The sequence below is a fragment of the Dermacentor silvarum genome, chromosome 1 (genome assembly GCF_013339745.2).
Source record: "Dermacentor silvarum isolate Dsil-2018 chromosome 1, BIME_Dsil_1.4, whole genome shotgun sequence".
Classification (NCBI taxonomy): Eukaryota; Metazoa; Arthropoda; class Arachnida; order Ixodida; family Ixodidae; genus Dermacentor; species Dermacentor silvarum.
The window spans coordinates 176509639-176524455 of NC_051154.1; the positions used below are offsets into that span (position 1 = coordinate 176509639).

General features: G+C 44.4%; 1 protein-coding gene across 5 annotated transcripts in view; it reads right to left on the reverse strand.

The window, feature by feature from the left end:
• The window catches only part of LOC119436439 (rootletin-like), a 199970-nt gene that overhangs the window by 70194 nt on the left and 114959 nt on the right, over positions 1-14817 (reverse strand). For all 5 annotated transcript variants that reach the window (XM_049657710.1, XM_049657691.1, XM_037703285.2 and 2 more), the window contains 3 exons: positions 12397-12703; positions 1001-1091; positions 814-924 (listed from right to left, as the gene is read on the reverse strand). In XM_049657710.1, the coding sequence (XP_049513667.1) occupies positions 814-924; positions 1001-1091; positions 12397-12703 (509 nt within the window). The remainder of the gene's footprint in view (positions 1-813; positions 925-1000; positions 1092-12396; positions 12704-14817) is intronic.

The following is a 14817-nucleotide window of genomic DNA, read 5'->3' on the forward strand; positions in this document are numbered from 1 at the left end:
TTGCATCATACAGGGAGTCTCGTTTTTGAAAATGTACACAGAGAAGGAAAGGCTCAGAAGAAAATTCTAGGTTGAAAATGAGAAGTGGATGCATCAGAAATGGCTCACAAAAATCCCTATTTCTGAAACCAAATTTAAAGATGCCATTACCATTTCTGAAAGTGATGCAGAACAAAGGAATCAGACTTCCACTTCAGTGTGCCCAGCAGCCTTTAAAAAATATACTTAAAAGAAAAATATATTTTTCTTGGCAACTGCAACTGCACAGAGACATTGAGGGTCCCAAGAGCAGTAAATTTTCTTTTATTATTAGATGCCTAAATATATTAGAAAAGCTTTCATTTGTTAATGTGGACTGCGAGTAAAAGTAGTATGCACAATACACTACTTCAATTAAGAATATCCAGCCTTTGAACTTCCCTGCTGATGCCAGAAAATCATGCATTAACATGTTCACTGCAACGGTACATTTTTTGAAGTCTTGATTCCTGTGCGGGATGACCTACCAGTGGGTCCCTTCTAATATTTCTCTGGTGCGTTGTGACCCATCTGTGAGTCACCAGGGAGTTGTGCTTCTTTGAAACTACCTCAAGCTGTGGAGGGATGGTGTCACAACTCTTTAAATCAGAAGCAACAATAATTTATCCTGTCCTTTGATTTCAAGCAAAGCCTTTGCTTGCTTACTGCAGGAATGCCTTGCATAGCCGCACAGGAGGAATAACTGCTGTGACCAATGCCACAGTGAATGTGTTAAAATTAATGACATAAAAATTTCAAGCCATTTGAGGTGTTAGTGCCATAACGAACACATACATTTTCAGCTCGTCTTCCATGAAGGCAAAATCTTCTGGAGAAGGTGGGATCATCTTGACATCCAGTTTGCCCGTTGATGGCTTATTCATGTCAGCAGTCTCGTCTTTACTTCTACAAAATAAAAAATAAAAACTAAGCATAATCACACACTAACAGCACTTAAATTAAAGATCAGTGCAAAACATACTTTCTTGAAAGAGATAAGAAGGACTGCATAGTTTTGTCCAGTGAACCTCTCTTTGACAGGTGATCACTTAGAATACTGCTCGTGTCAGAACCTGCAACGAGAAAATACATAAAAACACTGAAAGTCCTAATAATAATTGAAGCTTAATTTCTCAAAGGTGCACCATGAGCTATGATTCATTTAACTTTTAAAGGTCCTTGGTTTTTTTTTTTCCATTCTTACCAATAGGAATGTGCCAGTAGGGATGTGCCAGTAGGGGTGTGAAAATATTCGAAACTTTCAAATAATCATCACATAGTGTCCTATTCAATTTGGTCTTCAAATCAAATAGTGACTATTTATAAATGCAAATATTTTTCTAATGCTTCTCGAATATTTCAAAACTTCAACTGCACCCAATGAAATACAAGATTGGAGCAAAAGTATGGCAAATTTTCACCCCTACCGGCATAGCACAGACATAAAACATTAGAACTTGCGTAGTAGAGCAGGCTACGCTGCTTAGGCAGCCATACTTTACAGGCTATACAGCAATCATTCCCACTTTCTGAAGAATCCTGTGCACGTGAAGAAACTAGTTTGCTCTTAATGCTCCATTTGTACTTATAATAAACCATGTTGCATAACATACTATGTAATGACAGAAACGTGTTAACTTTAGGAATACCAGGATGTGAATATTACTTTATAGTAATTGTGATAACGACTGTTCATTATTCTAGAACTATTCGATAATCGATTCGTGTTTGATTCAGTCTCAAAAATCGCTATCCACACACCCCTAATTACCAGGTTACCGGTGCTATGGCCCGCAGTAGCAAAGCTGGTGGCGACATCCTGTGACAATTTGTTTAACTACAATGCATTCGATTTTTTTTTTGTCGCATTAGTGTTATTATCAAAGGAAATTATAATAAAAGTATGTGTGTCAATGATTATGTCACTACCAACGCTTTACATAGTAGTTGGGTAGAATATGAAAGTTGAAGTATTAGTTTTGTGTGCTCTCTGGTTAGACATTGCGTCCCCAGATCATACTGTGTACTGAACTTACGTCCAACGAAGCATTACAATGCTGTAGCAATGCGCCGGTTTCCCACCGAACTAGCAGACTAACAGGAGCACAGATGGTATGGTAGATGGTGCGCTAGTGTGCGTCCCTGGTCTGCGTGCTCACGCGATCATCGCTGTTCTACAAGCATGCCTCTTACGTCACGAGGCAAGCTTATCAAAACTGAAACCAGGACCCTTGTCGTGAGATACGAGCATATAACTAAACAATTGTCGTGCGCTGGAGCAAACAGGTTTCATTAGCATGATTACTGGATCAATAGCTACTTAAAAAACAGAGCGCGGAAAAATTTGTGCCAGTACTCTTTTAAGATATTAGCGATTCAAATGAATCCAAAGTCTTTGGATTCCTGTAACATAAGCCCGCAAAAAGGAAACCACGTGAAAAGGAAACATCAGGAGCAACATGTAGCAATGTTTTAATGTGTCAGCATTCTTTGGGCACTTTTCGGGGGCTATGTGCATATCTAAATGTCTTCCCCGCTTCTCTGGGTCACTGGGTAGTGCGTGATCAAATGGGTAGCACATTGGGTTACTATGCTGGAGGAAGAGGGTTCAAAACCAACAGTTAGACCGACTTGGGTCAATGAGTATGTGGCAATGTGTACATATGTACCGCTCTTCAACGAAACTCTCTCATTCTGACATGGGTCACGGAAGATGCGGGACTGGGTAGGTACCGCTGTTTGAAGAAACTTGGAGCACTGGGTATGTGCCACTCAGTCTGTGCTAGTCTTCTATGAACCTCTTTGATGCCTACTTGGGTCACTGGGTATGTGCCAGTAGGTGTGTGCCACTCTTCAATGCACATCTTTGACGCCAACTTGGTTACTAGGTACGTATGAGCCACTTAAAACGTGTCACTCTACAATGACGAAAAATATCCCTAAACTCCTCCAATGTTGAGCGGAATCTAACCCACATCACAAGGGCTCTTCAAGGACAGCAACCCGAAGCATTAGCGTGTCACAAATGCACTGCATATGTGCCGCCTTTCAATGAAAGCTTTTAACACCAACGCTTTAGTGAGCTGCGCATTCAATGAACTGGGTATGTACCACTCTTCAATGAACTTCTCACCAACTTGGGTCACTGAGTATGTGCCACTAGGTGTGCAGCAAGCGAAGGAACAATTCTCAGTGTTCACAGGCACTGGTGCACCACGCTTCTCATCTCGGAGGCCATGTGCAGTGCCACTAGCTGGCACAGCGCGTCCAGAAAGAAGCATGAGCGAGGAGTCCGGTTGCTGCATGACGCGTGTCTCAGCGTTTGCACACAGCGGCGAGCTGTGCAATTCTGAGGCCACGCACAGGCTTCACGGCAGCAACGGCACTAGATGGCCCTGAGAGTTCCTAGGCAAGCGTGAAGGAGGAATCCCAATGCAGTAGCCTCCTACAAAGCTCGTTTCGATAGTGGCAATACGTTGCGCCGCTATGTTGATTCAATGCTAATGCATTACCACCAACAGTCATTATGAGATGGGTTCTGCTGCAATTTTTTTCCACACAGTAGCCTGAATAAAGCTTTCCTTCCATGTACAGTTGGGTGCATCTACAACGAATACCTCTACTATGAAATGACCTGTATAAGAAAGAAATAATTCTGTCCCTGTTTTATTCTCAGGTGTGCTACGTTTAAACAAGGTGACCTGTATAATGAATGATTTCGGAGACACTTGCTTACAAAGGCGATTGACTGTACTTGTGATTCTGTGCTATATTGCACATAGCAAGCACAATGGCACACTTTCAGGCTTACAATGTTACCCCTTTATAGACGAGTGTTGCCTACAAGCAACTTCCCAGAAAAAGAAAAAAAAAATCCTAGTTTCGGTATTTAGTACGGAGTTTCTGGCTAAATGTCTTCGGCCAACACTGAATGACAAGGGAGCAAGCGCGTCATTTGTTGGTTTAGAGCAGGAACACAGGACAAGGACTTACTTTCTTTTGAAAGCACGGTCAGAGGAGACAGACTGATAGACATCCAGCCACAGTGGTATCACACACACGTAATGTAAAGCAAATGCAATGTACACCTATGGTTCACATATGCTGAGAGCTGTCTGTAAAGTTCCAATGAAGCCATAGGTGGTGTGGGGTTAAGCCCTTTTCTACCTAGTGTTGCCTACCTATTGATAAAAAGGTTTCCAGAAAATATCTTTCTTTTCGTTGACTAGGCCTATTCTCCGAGTATTTTGCCTCGGCGAAACTGCATTGCGATAGCAAATTACTAGACAGCTATACGAAGCAAGGATAGTAGTTTTATCGGCCGTTGTGGGGGTCCACTCTGCGTAAGGCTAAGGCTGAAGGCAAGCTCCGGATCTAGCCACACACAGCCGTTCCGACGTACTCCCATATCCGTAGCGCGTGCGATCGCAGCTTCGTAGGGTTCGGGCGAATAAGGCAACGAGCGAGTCAATTCAACAACATTTATTGCTGTGGGCAATAATACACACTTGCAGAGAGAAGTCCACTCTGTAATAAGGAATAAATAGGCTTGCCTCGTTGCGTGTGGAAGTCACGCAAGCGAGGTCACTCACGGGTTGCAGCGGGTATCTCCATTCCGGCAGGTTAGGTGTAGCGACGCCAGGGAGACCGGGGGTCTCCCAGTCGCGCTCTTTTATACCTTTTTACCTTTTCGCGAGGGGAATGTCCTCCTCGCCCGTCGGATACCTTCCCTCTAACCGCGACGTCGTGAGAGGCGAGCGAGAACCGGGAGAGGGCAAAGTGCCTCTCTCTCGTGTCTACCCGGCTCCCGCTGCGTGCGCTACATGCACATGCGACGACGAGCGTACACGAGAGAAGATGGGGGCGTGTGCTCTCCACACCGTATAGACTTGGAAATATTCGCTTACTAACTAAATTAACAAGCATGTTGTCAGCATGTACAGGCAAACATGAACACATCACAATCGATGACCACGAACACTCGCGGTCAAAACGCTGGGGTCAGGAAGCGCAGTAGCAGCAGCGAGTGATGAGACCTTCGTGCTGTGTATAGTTTCAACGCAAACTGAGCGGCGAGAACACTGGTTGCACAAAGGTATGAGACGCAAATTGCTTTCAAGATAAGGAGCGCGTGACCGCGCAAAATCCGCAGTTGGGTCTGAAGTAGAACGCCGCCCACCCTCCCTCCCGCACTGCCAGTGCACTTCCCTCCCTGCACGTGCGAGATTGAGCCACAATCGTCAGTTCTCCATGCACGTGGTCGCAAAATACACAGTTGCTGTCGGAGAACAACGCCGCCCCCCCCTTCCTTCCTTCCTTCCGTCCTTGCTGCCCTCCCGCAGCCTTTCGCCCTCCCGCAGCCTTTCGCCCTCCCGCAGCCTTTCGCCCTCCCGCAGCCTTTCGCCCTCCCGCAGCCTTTCGCCCTCCCGCAGCCTTTCGCCCTCCCGCAGCCTTTCGCCCTCCCGCAGCCTTTCGCCCTCCCGCAGCCTTTCGCCCTCCCGCAGCCTTTCGCCCTCCCGCAGCCTTTCGCCCTCCCGCAGCCTTTCGCCCTCCCGCAGCCTTTCGCCCTCCCGCAGCCTTTCGCCCTCCCGCAGCCTTTCGCCTTCCCGCAGCCTTTCGCCTTCCCGCAGCCTTTCGCCTTCCCGCAGCCTTTCGCCTTCCCGCAGCCTTTCGCCTTCCCGCAGCCTTTCGCGTGACGGAAGACTGTACGTTTCCTGTCACTTCCTTCTCTTGCATGTGCCAGATTGAGCCATGATTGTCAGCTCCCCTCGCGTGCTTTCACTTGCACATCCAGCATACGGCAACGGCAGAAATGCGCTTGGAGTGCCCTTATAATTGCTATCACAATAAAAAAAATTTCTGCTATGTATATATCTCCTCTTCAAAAGGGTTAGGCAAGAGTTCCTTCCAGCATGTCAAAGTTCTGCTTTTGTTGGGTGCTGATCACAAACGCAGCCTTTTAAAAGCGAAGCTTTTCTTTGTGAACCTCGCCGAGTTTCAGGACTACGGGAGCTGCGTGGCTGTTTTGTCGCCAAATCGGATAAACAATCACAGCGAAGCACGCACGCCATTTTGCGCCGATGCGTTCCTTGCAGCACCACCAGATGGCTCTCGCTACCATGCATCCGCTGCACCAGCTGTATGAGGTAAATAAAAAAAAAAAAGACCCAGAAAGCTCGCCTTTGCGCATCTACAGCTGCACGGTAATGAGGAAGTAAACGCTTCTCGAGGATAGAATGGATTCAAATTGCACTACGTAAGTATGTGCATGCTGCCTCTGAAGTCATGACGAGTTCAAGGCATCAGTTGTACTAGCTAGTAGTCAGCAACTCCGTTTAACAAAAGGCTCGGTATAATTTGTGTGCGATTGTGTGTGTATGTGTGCGTGCGTGACTCTTTATGCACTCACACAAAGCTTCACCGTATATACATGTAGATTCCAACTCGTTGGATCTGCAGCATTTTTACCAGTGAAATTGCTGCACTTGCATGACGCAAGTTTTCAGTAGCTGGAAAGGAGGACATCATGGCCGCCCAAGTGAGGGCATCAAGACGATGCACACATTGCTTCATTACTCTATAGTACGACCGAACATCCAAATCGCCGTCTGCCTGCCCGTGCCATGTTCAAGACTGTCTTCAACTATTTCCATTCCATAGGGTCTTCCCATGTTCAGAAAAGAAAGTGTCCTGCCAACAAAAATGAGGATTTGGGCACAGCTGTTCTAGTGTAGGTCAACATTAATCCAGGCAAGCGTAAGAAAAATCACAAGGAGCTCTGGAAGAAGTACAACTTCCATTTTGAATGCTCTCTCCAGGCACAATTGTCATTTATCGAATGTTTGTTTACATCAAGCCCAGGATCCCAGAATGTTCCTTGGACTGGTGAGGTGCACTTTTGCAGGAATTCCCAACTTGCACAGTGTACACTACAATACTCTATCTCAGAAGTTCTTTGCAGCCCTGTGGAAGCTGAAGGACTCCTTAGCCAATAGAAAGGCCAAATGCCCCTCAAGATATGTTTATCCATGCTGTGCCCTCTGCTCAGCATCTGCTTGCCATCCTGTCGATACATGCTTCACGGTTGGTGAATTAACACAACAAATGTTATGGCGTTGTAACAATATGCTGTGTTTACATGAATGCGACAGCGGGGCTTCGCTTCATATGCACGCTCTCTCAGCAGTTCCTTGCTGCCTTCTTAGCCAGTAGTAAGGGTGAACGTGGTTATAATTGTTTACCAAAGCCACATCGTCTGCTCAGTGCCTATTTGGCGTTTGCTCGCCACCGCCATCATGTACCATGCTAGAGTGCAGTAGTAAATTAATGATACAGTGAACAATTAGATCTTTATAGCGTTCTGCATTGTCAATGCATGACCAGTTCCAATGCTGTGATGCCATCTGCTAACTGGAAATAAAACCATTTTTATGACTTGGCGCCACCTCTGTAGTCCTAGCAACATCAAAACAAGCAGCTGATCTCAATAACAATGACAAAACATGCCTAATGTTTTGACTGCAGCGTGAGATGAGACTAAGCGATGTGATTTTACCATTTATTTCTTGCTGTCAGGGTGGAGAGCCAGTAACAAGCGCGAATTCGGATCGAAGCAACATGGGCACTTCCATGTTGCTATGCACTCACGGTTAGGGTGGCTATTACGGTTAGTGGCAGTAACTGCCACACTAATTCGTGCTCTACAATATGCATGCTGAAAGGGCCTAACATGTAACGTATCATGTACAAAGCTAAATTGAAACTAACTAATCGACCAAAATTGGACAGTTACACTCGGAACTATATTGCACTGTACAAGGATATTGCTTGTGTACACCTTGTACCTTCGGCAGTGCTGCAAATTAGTTGTGAAATAGAGTATAGTGTGATACCAATCCACATGTCTACATACACCAATACAAGCTTTCAGTAAGATCGGCAGCAAATGTGTGGTGCAGTATTTTTGAAGGCCATGTTCTCAGTCTCCACTTTAGTAAAAGAACTTTAAGAAATACATCAGTACATTTTGAAAAGTGTGGTGTCCAACATACAACACAGCTATGGTTCCAGCACTTTTCCGATTCAAGCTCGACTGTTCCTCAACTTTCGGGGCCAGAGGTCAGGATGAAGCTGTCTACCAAGATCACCAGATGAATATTTTTTTTTATTTGGGAATACAGTAAAACATCATTATAATAATTCGAGGTTTGTAGAAGCAGAAAATTGTGGAACAGAGACACAGAAAGGAACGAACAGACGTGGAAGTAGCTGCACCGTCAACTGATTTCTTTATTAAAATTCCCATGCTTTTTATGCCGTTGCCAAATCTCATCTTTTATCCTCCTGGGGCTTCTCACAAAAAAGCTACTTCTCTTGTGAAAGCCACTGACGGTGTGCTTACACATTGCACTCCTGTTCGACTTATCTCCCGAGTTAACCTATCGTCATTCTTTTTCAGCACATCATGCAATTTCGGGGTGCACGTGCGAATTTGTTTCTCTTTTCCTTTTTTGTTCATTTTGCAATCTTTGCAGTGCAAGGCTAGATAGCTGCCAAGGGTCCCTGATAGTGATTATGCGTGCTCTCTTGTCTGGTCATTTAGGCTGCTTCTTGTTTGCCTTATGTATTGTTTTTCACAGGAATGGGGGATAGTTTATACAGTCAACAACCGATTTTCCGGATGCCTGATTTTTTCGACATGCCCAATATTTCTGACCCCTTCATGGTATCGCCATGTACCCCATTGAGTCAGTGTATAAGAACGTCTGAAATTTCGGACGCAAAAAACCTTCACCGTCCGATTTTACGGACTTTTTCCCATGACTGCAGGTCTAAAACGGCATTAATCGAAACCACCACTGCCGCCACTTTTATTATCTCGCCACCTCGAACTGGCGATCTCGCACGCACATCCGCTGGCAGCCATAGCCACCACCTTGGCAACGCTAGGCCCAGCTACTTCGACATTCGCTACCAAGATTCTTGTTCGGTGCCGTGTTTTTAATTGAAACAATTCACCGCTATTACCAGTGGTGCCGACTCCGCCTTTGTAATCCTCGCCAATGGCTTCGAAGTTCAGACGGCACGATGATGCAAAATGCCGGTTCCCGAAAGTCAGTGAAGCATATGCAAAGTATTGCAGTGAAGCATATCAAGAGTGTCAAGTAGCAATTGTCACGGGACACTGTCTGTATTCCTTAATTATACACGCGCACGCCCGCCGTCTGCTATCACAGTACGAGCACCGATACGCCTATTAAATGTACTGGCAGGCCTTTAGAGCTATTTCGGACGTGCCTGTGGATATTTGAGCCCTTGAGCGCAGTAAAAGGCATGCATTCATTTTTTCGGACTGCTCGATTTTTCGTACGTTTTCGCGGCCCCTAGGGAGTCCGCAAAATTGGACGTTGACTGTACTACTATAATTTCATGCAACTGCAGTATCTTGTCTGGTGTGCGATCTGGCATTGTGGCCTGTTTTCCTGGTTGGCTCGTGCACAGATACTTTTTGCCTTGTTTGGTGCTGAGCACACTACTCGGACGCTGTGCCTCTTACATTGCAAAATGACAAAAAGGAAAAGAACCGAATTTGCACGTGCACTGTCAAATTGCATGATGTGCAGGAAAAAGAATGATGATAGGCAAACTCAGGAGATTCTTGAAGCATGAGAGATAAGTCGAACAGGAGTGCAATGTGTAAGCACACAGTCAGTGGCCCTGGCAAGAAAAGAAGTAGCTTTCTTGCGAGAAGCCCCAGGAAGATGAAAAGGATGAGATTTGGCGATGACATAAAAATCTCAGGAATTTCAATAAAGAAATCAGTTGACAGTGCAGCAATGTCCACATCTGTTTGTTATTTTCTGTGTCTGTGTTCCACAATTTTCTGCTGCTACAAACCTCAAAGAATGAACCAGCTAGCTCAGTTAAACACCCTTTTGACAGTCATTATAATAAATCGTTTACTGATCATTTTACACCCATTAGGCAGAAATCTGGTGTCACATGATGCTGTTTGTAACTCAACTGATCCAGCAATTGAAAACTCCCACGAGATTTCCCCTACCTGGCAACGTGTAAAACCAGCCAAAACTGTCGAGTCAGTAGCCATACACACACACTGCTGCCACCTCACCACTCTCTACCAATGCTGCAGACTCTCTCACTCTCCTGCACTCTGTTCACACAGTGTGGTGCGCCTTGGTTGAAATTTGTGCACTATTATGCCATAATGAAATACAAACAGTGGAGCGCATAGCTTGCAATAGATGGAGGAAGGATGCTTCAATACATGCTGCGCCGTCTATCTTGGCTGCGATAACGTGCTGCACATGCATAGTCAAGGGGCTCCGCATCCTGGAACCATATGTTATAGCAATCCATCATCTTTATCAATTGTTCTCCCTTTGTGATTGGCTTAGACAAAGCTGAACTGCTGTTATCGCATTATTACTGGGATCACAGCAACGGCAACTAGTTAGCATGGAAAATTAAATTACCTAATACCAAATTTAACCACTGGCCATGTTCTTGATGATCGTTTGGCTTAGCATTTCATCAACATGCTGGCGAAGTATAGCAAGCCTCCAACTTTGTACAACGCTTGTCACTGTACGCAATGGATACAGAGCTCCTACAAGCCTCTTAATTCACGCAATGGCTGTTGCTAGATGCCAACATAACGATATGCTTTTTTCTTTAGAAGTGTCCGCTAGTGAACAGTGATGAGCTTTGCATGAAATCATAAACTTGCAGCGCTTGACTGGCATGCTCACTTAACACTGCAACACCAAAGAACGTAACTATTTGTGTGCACACGATGATGGAAAAGATGGATTAGCATTCACAGCTCAGACAGCTGCATTGCATTAGAGAAAGGAGTCATCTCACTGATGAAGATGTAGCAGAAAATTATCTTTTAATTATCTTTACAATCCTTCAGTGGTGCACAGTGAGCTTTGCATTGGCTTATTAAGTGGTCACTAACAGTACCCTGCTTGTCCTTCTTGGTGGCCAGTGTCAGCCACAAAACCAGGCAATCGTTATAACAAAGTAATGGGTATAACAAAGTAAGTACGGCTCCCCCTTCAACTTCGTTATAGCAAGGTTTTCCTGCATGTGAAAAGTTCTTGCATTCAAACCCACTAGCATTAATTTAAAGTAGCATATGAAGAACTCTCTTCAGAACTTTTTGTGAGACATGCTTGTGTCAACACAACATAAAAGCACTTCCTTCTTTGTATCGCAATCGAGGAAAAACACTGAGCACCTCTTGTGACCATGATGCCGTTAGTGTTGAAATTTGCATTGCTTTTGTCCTGTAGTATAAAGAAATAAACTAATGGTATTCTGAAATAAGTTCTGTGGTAATCAGATACCATGGCTGCATAGTGGTACCTTAGTAACTATAGGTATCACTTCTTTTGAAGACAAATAGAATAAGTCTTATCTTGCACAGTTCCTCTGCTTTATGTCACTAAGAGAAAATAGGAACTTTTTACTCAAAAGCTTATTTTCCAAGTTGATCTGGTGAAAGCAAAAATGCAGTCTGGATGTAACCAAGCAAATGCTGACTAGTGGGCATGATGGATATTTACTGAAATGGTCATGAAGTGCATAATCATTGTTTCTTACTGTACGGTGGGGAGATAGTGAAGAAAAAAGTGGGGGAAAGGGCTGGGGGGAGCGGGCTGGTGCTTTCAGATTAAGAAGTACAGAGAGCTACAATGCACCATGAAGCAAAGCTCTTGACAAGGTCAGCCCCACAGCGACAAGTGTCGTCTTGATACATCGAGGCCGAAGGCAGGTGCACACTGGGAGCAAGACTCGCGTCAAAATAAGGAAGATGGGCAAATGTCACTAGCTGACATTTCTTGGACATGTTGTTCCTTGTGCTCCTCAGGCATTCAGTTCCAGTTTTCCATGGAGAAAAACAACATTTCTTGTAGCCGCGGCGCGGGCATTACAGAGACTTATTGCGGATTTTGAAACTGATATCAGATCAAATTGTCAGCAGCCACAAACCTTCCATTATCAACTGCCACTTAAATACATTAATTAAAGTTTATTATTATAAAACATGTTGCTGGGCTAGTTGATGCATAATGAATTGGCAGAATTGTGGCACGGCAAAAGACGAGGGACAACAGAACCAACATACGACAACAGCAACGTATATGTTGTTTCTGTTGTTCTTTGTCTTTTGCTGCATAACAATTGTAGTAATTAATTTATTATTATAATTATTTAAGTAGTAAACGACATTAGAACAGATGACCTGCTTCCTGAATGGACTTTTAAACAAGCCCTGCAATGCTACATGCAGATTTACAGAAACTAAACAGCTCAGTTGTCTTTCATGGATATATGCTCTGAGCTCACCAAGAAAGCTTAGCGAGAAGGAGTGGAAGGAGTTGGACATCTCCTTGCTGTCTGCGACGAACTGGCGTATCTTGGCCACCATGGCTGACGAAAGAGTCACGGACCCCAATGATCCAGTCTCGTCGTAGGCCAGCAGCTGCCCTAGGAATTTTGCCAGCTCTTCCAACCGGCACAGAAGCACTACTGACATCTCCTGCATGTCTTGCAACTGCTGCTCCAGGGCAGCATTCTTCTCCAGCAGATCAGCATCTGTCAAGACTGACTGCTCATATGCAGCAGGTTCATCCTTGTGCTTGGAGACCATCACCTGCAAAAGTACAGATAACCACCTCAACAATTTTTTTTTTCACATTTCTTGAAAAAAGATTTTATCAAAAAATAATCTTTCTCCTACTATCTTTTTTACAAAGTTCTAAAAGCTGACAAAGCATCTATAAACATTCCATCAATGTCAGCCCTGTTTCATGTCTGGAGTATTTATCTGTTGCTTATTTTGTTATGATCTGTCCTTACTCACTTGCCCACCGAGTACATCCCACGAAGAACTAACATGCATTACATTGCAGCAATTTTGCCTATCCAAGAACATTTGGAACAGATTTCGCACATTTATGGCAGACATCATTGCATAACAAAAAGGTGTGCTCTAAATAATCAGCCCATCAAATGAGGACATTTTTTTATTCAAAACATCAGAGATCAGAAAGAAAGACTCGATTTATACAAGAAAGGATCAGTGTGTTACCACAGTGAACAATGGGCTGCTGCAAACATGGTGTGGCAAGTTCAGCAGAGTTTTAAGGACAAGTTGTTTCACTATACCAGAGTTGCGAAGTGGGACCCTCCATTCGATTCCGGAGAGTGGAGATCCCCCATTATTCAACTCCTTTTAACTTGGAATGGTGAGAGTTGGACCATTCCCACTCCTGGAATGGCTGAGGTGATTCATTCCATTCCTCTAATTATAGTAAATGAATGCTTTCTCTATAATTGACTACTTGTGTTGGTTTGCCTATAATAACTAAAAACATATTTTTGAAGAGTTAAGAGCTGCAGTATACTTAGCCAGCGGACTCCCCGCGGTAACTTGCGACAGATGCGAACAGTACAATGTTACAGAGAACTGTTTTGCATAATAAGTATGCCTGTTATTTGTGAAGCGCATTGTTGTCTGTAACCTCTCTAACATCTACTGTAACTGAGAAGCCTTTTCTCAATTGTGGTTTTGGTAAAAACCTCTCTGCCTGTGTTTCCAAAATGATCATGAGCACACCATAGCATTGCACAAACACTCGGACGGCAGAGCACATGCCTGGTCAATAAAGTACTCATACTTAGGGTCCTTATTGCACAAACACATATACAAGATGAGTATGCAAGAATTACATGTGTAATAGGAATAGACAAAGAAGACATAAAACAATATTATATAAAATTTATTCTCCTGCTTGTCAAATAGCTTCAACAAACATATCTTAGCTGTGCGGGTTAGAATTCATGAATATATGATGTGATTGCAAACTACACTCGGTTCTTGTGATCAAAATACCTCCCAAACATGTCACTTCGTGGTGACAACCTGTCTTGCAGTACCCTCTTTGGAATCCCTTCACTAGTCCATACATGGACAAAAGTGAAGAAACAGAGCAAAGGCTTAGCCACTCTATATAGGCTTCTTCAAAGCCATAATGCAAAAAAGAGGGGGTTCATAATCATTGATGCCTTCAGATGTGAAATTCAGATGTGCCTTCAGATGTGCCTTCAGACGCTAATTTCTGACATCATGGTGAACCGATTTTTGAAATAAATGCCTAAAGCTGCCCACTGATGAACGCTGAAGTTAACTTCACTTTGGCTGCACCTGTGTTAGGCAGTTCACTACCACGTCGCACGCTGTGATATTGTCACGTTCTAGGAGAACAGAAGACCTGAAGCGTTGAGGTGTTGAGCGTCGAGTCTCTGACCGCCAGCTGAACAAACGCAAAGCTCAGGCACCCGCGCGTGAATCGGAGTAACTTCGTCTGCCTCTTCGCTGGCGCCCGTCAAAGCAGATGCCGGCGCATGGCGCGTGGACTAGCGCGCGTCTTCGGCTTTCTAATTATGTCCCACATGTTGCAAGGTGTGGCATTATTCTCCCTCCTTGGAAGAGCATCGACTCGATGCTAAAAGAAGCACACACACTACAGGGCGAACGTAGAAGTACATGCGTGGAAGACACATGCACACACGAACGCTGGCTGATGCGCAGTCATAAAACGCAGGGCAATGTCACTGAGGCAATGATTGTCCATGACAAAAATAAATAAAACAAAGGGAATGGCATGGTCCACAAACTATGGTGGTTATGGAGTGCGGTATGGTTTCAGCCGCACAACGTGCACAATCTCGGGTAGTGTCTTTCGACGTCGTGTTGGTTGGCTG